Source organism: Microtus ochrogaster, chromosome 8, assembly GCF_000317375.1.
Source record: "Microtus ochrogaster isolate Prairie Vole_2 chromosome 8, MicOch1.0, whole genome shotgun sequence".
NCBI classification, from domain to species: Eukaryota; Metazoa; Chordata; class Mammalia; order Rodentia; family Cricetidae; genus Microtus; species Microtus ochrogaster.
Window position 1 is genome coordinate 41097470 of NC_022015.1, and position 6502 is coordinate 41103971.

A 6502-nucleotide genomic window follows, 5' to 3' on the forward strand; every position below is an offset into this window, starting at 1 on the left:
TGTGGACATGATGCACGTGTGTGGACACGATGCACTGCAATGCAGCTGTAGAGGGCAGACTTTCAGAAGTCAGGCCTCTCCCTCCACCTTGCGGTTCCCAAGGATGGAATCAGGTGGTCAGGCTTGGCAACAGGCACCCTTACCAGCTGAGACAGCTCGCTGGCCCCTGAAGAGCCCCTTTTTTTGAGACAGGATTTTTCTGTGTAGTCCGGGCTGTTCTGGAATTCACTCTGTAGACCAGGATGGCCTCAAACTCAGAGTTATGCCTACCTCTGCTTCCTGACTGCTGGGATTAAAGGTGTCACTACTGCCTGGCTCCGGCCTTGTGGTTTTCCATTTCCCTGTAGTGAGAAAACAGGCTCAGGTGTTGGCCCTTACCCAAGGTCACCTACCTTGTTCAGGTCTCCCAAAGGCAGGGTGTGATCTAGTGCTTCTCTCCCCAGCACAGAGCCCAGGCCTGGGTCTGGAGTGATGTGTTGTTTCTTGGATGGATAGGTGATTGGTCCATGAGGCTGGTCTTCTGCTAACCATCCCCGTTTCCTCTCAGCCCCAGTAAGGAAAAGCGTGCTGAGCTAGTGGCTGCCCCAGAGCGGAAGCTCCATCACGTGGAGCAGGAGAAGGTGGAGCTCAGCCGGAAGTGTCAAGGTAGAGAGGCATCTGGGCAAGGCTGAGACTGTCAGGCCAAGGTGAGGGGTAGCCTGCTGCAGGCCTGGCTACTCACCCTGCGGCCCTTCTCCTGCCAGAGGCGCTGAATGGCTCCTTACAGCCCCAGGAGCTGGTGCAGCTGCAGAAGGAAGTACAGATTCACCAGGAGAGACTGGCAGGTATCTTTCCTGTTCTTATCACAGCCTGGGCCTTTCTGGGTACCAGCGCTGCCTCCTGTTCTGTGTATGCTGTGTGATGGGGGAAGTAGACCTTCCCGCTGGCTGTGGAGAAACTTCTGTGAGATCCTGTGCGTGGAATGCCTGACTGAGGTGGGGGTGGCCCTGTGTGCAAGTCTCAATGACTGTTCCTCACAGAGACACTGAGGGACAGCAAGGCCTCCTTCTCACAGACTGATGGCCTCCCTACTGGGAGCCCAGGCACTGATACCCAACTACAGCGGGAGAAGGACCGCCTCCAGCAGGTGAGCACTAGGGGAGGTGGGGGTATGACTCAGGGCTTCACGCCTCTAGTGCCCTGGCTTGACCTTGTCCTTCTTGCCCTGGTCCTCAGGAGCTGACTGAAGTCCAGGCAGCATTGCAGGTGCAGGCTGCAGAACTGTGCCAGGCCCAGGACCGGCAGGAAGAATTCCTACAGAGGCTGTGGGAGGCCCAGGAGAAAGAGGCAGCCACAACCAGCCAGATCCAGGCCCTGAACTCTCAGCTGGAGGAAGCCTGGGTGGTCCGGAGAGAGGTTAGTAACCATAGTGGGAAGGGAGAGTAAGGATTTGGGTTTAAAATATTGGGAACCCCATGTCCTTTTGCACCCCTGTGTGGCTGACGTATGCTGATCAGGGCCTAGTGGTGAGATGGGTACCTGGGGCACTTGCTGGATGAGACTGTAAGTCTTTGTCAAAATGACACAGAGGGAATTAAAGGGACAGGGTTAGCATTACCTTGCTGTTACTCCATCACAGCTGGAAGGCCAGGTGGCCACCCTGACTCAGGAGGTGACAAGGCTCCAGGGACAACATAAACAAAGCCATGACAAGGATTCTTCCCAGGCCAAGGTATGGAGGTTTCTCCCCCTTGGCAAGAGAGACTCTCTCTTAGCCTGACTCTTCTTGGAGTCCCAGGGGTGGGCCATGGCTTCTTAAACCCCTACCTTGTCCCCTCTCCACATTGTCAAGACCATCCATGCAGCCCCTGAGACCAATGGCATGGGATCAGCTGAGCGTCAGTCTCAAGAGGCCCAACTCAGGAAGGAGGTGGCTGCTCTCAGGGTGCAGCTGGAGCATGCCTGCAGCCAGGGGTGAGCACATGGCAGGAGCAGCCAGGAGAGGACTGGGTAGCACTGGGCTGGGTGTCAGCTCCATCTCCTTGGCCTTCTCCCCAGGATCAGTGTTGGGAAAGAGGAGGCTCTGTGCCAACTGCAGGAAGAAAACCAGCGGCTGAGCCGGGAGCAGGCACGGGTGAGTAGGGTGGACAGGCCAGGGGCAGGCTGGGTGCCAGCAGGATCAGGGAAGAGCTCCAGGGTCCCAGCTGCTGGGCACATTGAGGCTCATGGGAAGCATGTAGGGAAATGTGGTTTAGAATGGTGGGTGATGTGTGGGGAGACTGGCAGGGGCTGGGCAGTTGGTCTACAGCCGGGCCGGCAAGGGCCCCTGGGGACTGAGCCCACTTCCCTCTGCGGCCTCAGCTGGCAGAAGAGCTGGAGCTGGAGCTGCAGAGCAAACAGCGGTTGGAGGGTGAACGGCGGGAGACTGAGAGCAATTGGGAGGCCCAGATCGCTGACATCCTTAGCTGGTGGGTGCTGTGGGGCTGGGTGGGACTGGGCATGGCTGCGGACCCAGACCGTGACATACAGTCCGTTCCCATTCAGGGTGAATGATGAGAAAGTCTCAAGAGGCTACCTACAGGCCCTGGCTACTAAGATGGCTGAGGAGCTGGAGTCCTTGCGAAATGTGGGCACCCAAACACTCCCTACCCGGCCTCTGGTGAGCCCGATGCACAAGAGCCGTAGCATGTGTGTGTATGTGTAGAGGTCATAAGACAGATTGTGGGGTTGGTTCTCTCTTCCTACCGTGTCGGCCCCAGGGATTGAACTTAAGTTGTCAGTCTTGGAAGCACCCTTTTGCCTACTGAGCCACCTTGTCAGCCCCCAAGTTCAAGGTTTATGCTGACGGTTGAGGACAGGAAGAGTGGTGGGGTCTTTGGGTCGGCCAAGTGGCCTGGACAGCCATATGCTCTAGTGGAAGGGAGGGAGTCTCAAGCTGCTAGTCCCAGAGAACATCATACGGAGATGTCCTTGGCTACTGTCAGGACCACCAGTGGAAGGCACGGAGGCTGCAGAAGATGGAGGCCTCAGCCCGGCTGGAGCTTCAGTCAGCACTGGAAGCTGAGATCCGGGCCAAGCAGGGTCTGCAGGAGCGGCTGACACAGGTGCAGGAAGCCCAGCTGCAGGCGGAACGGTGAGGTCATGGGCAGATCCTAGAGGAGCGGGCTCCATGCAGGGGCCTGTGTGTGGTGAGCATTGCCCTCCTCTCCCAGCTGCCTGCAGGAGGCTGAGAAGCAAAACCAGGCCCTGCAGCAAGAGGTGGCTGAGCTACGGGAAGAACTTCGAGCTCGTGGGCCAGGGGGTGAGTGTCCATTGCCTGCCTACTCTGGAGCCAGTCCCCACCGGTCTCATGAATGCCAGGGAGCTCCCATGACAGTGGTGCCCATATGAGGGAAATCTGTCCTTCCCACACATCGCTGTCGACACCAGTATCTGTCACTCAGTACGTAATGAGCACTGTGTGTGCCAGACTCCCCCAAGACCCACCTGTGGACATTTATGTATCTCCCTGAGATGGAAACTAAGGTCCATCCCCACCCCTGGTTCCTAAGCCTAGGACAACAACCTCAGTTATTTGTACGCTTGTCTACAGATGCCAAGCCCTCCACCTCTCTCATCCCTCTCCTGTCCTTCTGGAACACGGAGGTAAGAACCATGTAGAGGGGCACATGAGTGAGGAGTCCTGGTGAGGAGCATGGTGGCCCTGACATCCTTCCATCCTCGCTCATTCTCAGAAGGATTCTGCCAAGGACCCCGGCAATTCAGGGGAGGCCCCAAGGTCTGGAGCAGAAGCAGAGCTGAGGCCAGAGGGCCGCCGCAGTCTGCGCATGGGGGTGAGAACAGGCAGGAGATCCCGGTGGGGTGGGCTCTGGCCCATTCCCTTCTCAGTCGCTCACTTACCCAACTCACTTCCTTCAGACTGTGTTCCCCAGAGTGCCTGCTGCCACCACGACCCCTGCAGAAGGTCCCCCTGCTAAGGTCAGTGGCCAGGGAGCAGGAGAGGGTGGGGCATTCAGCCCTTCCCCTAAATCCCTCTGGGATACCCTCACCTTTCCACTGCCCCTGCAGGCCACGTCTAGGGTGATGGTGCTGGTTTTCTGACAAGGAGCATAGGTGCTCAGAGTTGGCATGGCCACCTGGCTCAGCCTCTTGGCTATCTACCTTTTGGGATGGAGCATGGGTGCTCAGAGGCCCTGGCAGAAATGGTGACAGCATGTACCCCTTCACAGCCCGGCTCACACACGCTGCGTCCCCGGAGTTTCCCATCCCCTACCAAGTGTCTCCGCTGTACCTCGCTGATGCTGGGCCTGGGCCGCCAGGGCCTCAGCTGTGACTGTAAGAACCCTTCTCCTTCAGGATCTCCTTTATACCACAGCCCCCAGTGACACACCCAGACTGTTCCTCAACCCAGCAGCACCCACACCTCTCAGTCACCTGTCCCCTATTCCTTTCTCACTTGATGGCAATGGGTGACAATTCAGGTGTCATTGTCCCTGAGGGAACTGTCTAGAAGGCTCAGGGCCTTGTTCTGGGTTGCCTGACCTGCTTCATCCTGCCACAACTCTCCATTTCCCCACAGCCTGTGGCTACTTCTGTCATTCAGCCTGTGCTCCACAGGCCCCACCCTGCCCTGTGCCCCCTGAACTCCTCCGCACAGCCCTGGGAGTGCACCCCGAAACAGGCACAGGCACTGCCTATGAGGGCTTCCTTTCGGTGAGCTGTGGCTGAGGGCTGAGGAGGATGGGCATGGGAGCCAAGGACCTGTGCAGCCCTCCATGCCTGTCTCCCTACTAGGTGCCGCGACCGTCAGGTGTTCGCCGGGGCTGGCAGCGCGTGTACGCTGCTCTCAGTGACTCCCGCCTGCTGCTGTTTGATGTCCCTGACCCTCGGGGAAGCCTGGCCAGTGGGGTCCTCCTGCAGGCCTTAGATCTGAGGTTGGTGCCAGGCAGGAACACGGGACACATCACAGGTGGTGAGGGACTCATTCAGGGACAGTACAATCTTACCTGTATTCTTTGTTCCTCCCAGGGATCCCCAGTTCTCAGCTACCCCTGTCTTGGCCTCAGATGTCATTCATGCCCAATCCAAGGACCTGCCACGCATCTTTAGGGTGAGTGCTCAGGACAGGATAGGCCCAACCTCCACCTCTTTCCCGTGCTGGCCCTGTCTTGGTCACTGCTGCATCTCAACACTGTCCCTCTGCCAGCCATCTCACCTCCACATGCCACCATGAGCTTGCCACACAGCAATCAGGCTACGTTCGGTTTGGTTTAAGGCCCTTGAATGGCTGTCTGGTACCTTCAGGAGACTCTCAAGCAATCCTTTGAGCTACCGCACATCTGAGCCTGCAGACTTTCTCAGTCCTCACCCCTGAGTCCCGACCTGCCCTAGTCATACCTGTTCTTTCCAGTTCCCAGAGTGCCTTGCATTCATGTACAACTCCTCCTTGGTCTCCTTCCTCTGCACAGAGTTGCCAGCACCTTCCATGCCCAGTCCCCTGAAGCCAGGTTCTCTAACACCCTGGGCAGTTATCCTTCATCTCTTAGCCTGCTTTAGGATTCTGCTCTGCATCCCCACAGTGCTTATCTTTCCCGTTAATGTGCCTGTCACTGGGTTCTGAAATTATCAGTGCACTTGTCTGGTACTCTGTCAGGCTTACTCCCTGCTGAGCACTACAACCAGCTAGCATGCTAACAAACATCAGTAGGGGAAGGAGAAGGAGGGAAGGATAGATGGATGGGTCTTGGTCATTGCCCTCCAGCCTGACTCCCTCTCTGCAGGTGACAGCCTCCCAGCTGACAGTGCCACCAACCACGTGTACTGTGCTGCTGCTGGCAGAGAATGAGGGCGAGAGGGAGCGCTGGCTTCAGGTGCTGGGTGAGCTGCAGCGGCTGCTACTGGATGCACGCCCAAGGCCCCGGCCAGTGTACACCCTCAAGGAAGCCTATGACAATGGATTGCCACTGCTGCCTCATACGCTCTGCGCTGCTGTCATTGGTAAGTCTTGCAATGAAGGACTGTCACTTCAGGAAAGTTCAGGCTAGTAGGGAGGCACTAGCCTAGGCCTGTCCCAGATGCAGAGCCTTTCAGCCCTCCGTGTTGTTGTGTGATGAGCCATGGGTCATGGGCTACACAGCCTGGCTTCTCGCTGCTTCATTTCTGTAGGTTCTGGTTCTCTCTTTTGTTGATAATGTTTTGTTGAGACAGGGTCTCCCTACCTACACAGCCCTAGCTGGCCTTGAACTCACAGAGATTTGCTTGCCTTTGCCTCCAGGTGCTGGAGTTAAGATTAAAGGTGAGGACCACCATGCCCAGCTGGTTCTCCTTTTTCTAGGAGAATCTCAAATAAGTGGAAGGAACAGAAGTTCTAGGGAGAAACAAAGACGACTCCCTGGGAGGCTGAGGCAGAAGGCTCCAGAGTTCAAAGTCAGCTTGAGCTGAGCTACATATGGAGATCTTAAAAAATCAAAAACACCAGGCATGGGCCGGGCGATCGTGGTGCACGCCTTTAATCCCAGCACTC

At 57.0% G+C, this 6502-nt stretch overlaps 1 protein-coding gene across 3 annotated transcripts in view; it reads left to right on the top strand.

The window, feature by feature from the left end:
* The window catches only part of Cdc42bpg (CDC42 binding protein kinase gamma), a 21607-nt gene that overhangs the window by 6187 nt on the left and 8918 nt on the right, over positions 1-6502 (top strand). For all 3 annotated transcript variants that reach the window (XM_005351797.2, XM_026781736.1, XM_026781735.1), the window contains exons 10-28: positions 548-645; positions 744-824; positions 1020-1126; positions 1216-1395; positions 1619-1711; positions 1832-1953; positions 2038-2113; positions 2341-2447; positions 2524-2638; positions 2964-3112; positions 3192-3280; positions 3572-3624; positions 3714-3812; positions 3898-3957; positions 4209-4314; positions 4559-4692; positions 4774-4913; positions 5008-5089; positions 5760-5976. In XM_005351797.2, the coding sequence (XP_005351854.1) occupies positions 548-645; positions 744-824; positions 1020-1126; positions 1216-1395; positions 1619-1711; positions 1832-1953; positions 2038-2113; positions 2341-2447; positions 2524-2638; positions 2964-3112; positions 3192-3280; positions 3572-3624; positions 3714-3812; positions 3898-3957; positions 4209-4314; positions 4559-4692; positions 4774-4913; positions 5008-5089; positions 5760-5976 (2108 nt within the window). The remainder of the gene's footprint in view (positions 1-547; positions 646-743; positions 825-1019; positions 1127-1215; positions 1396-1618; positions 1712-1831; positions 1954-2037; positions 2114-2340; positions 2448-2523; positions 2639-2963; positions 3113-3191; positions 3281-3571; positions 3625-3713; positions 3813-3897; positions 3958-4208; positions 4315-4558; positions 4693-4773; positions 4914-5007; positions 5090-5759; positions 5977-6502) is intronic.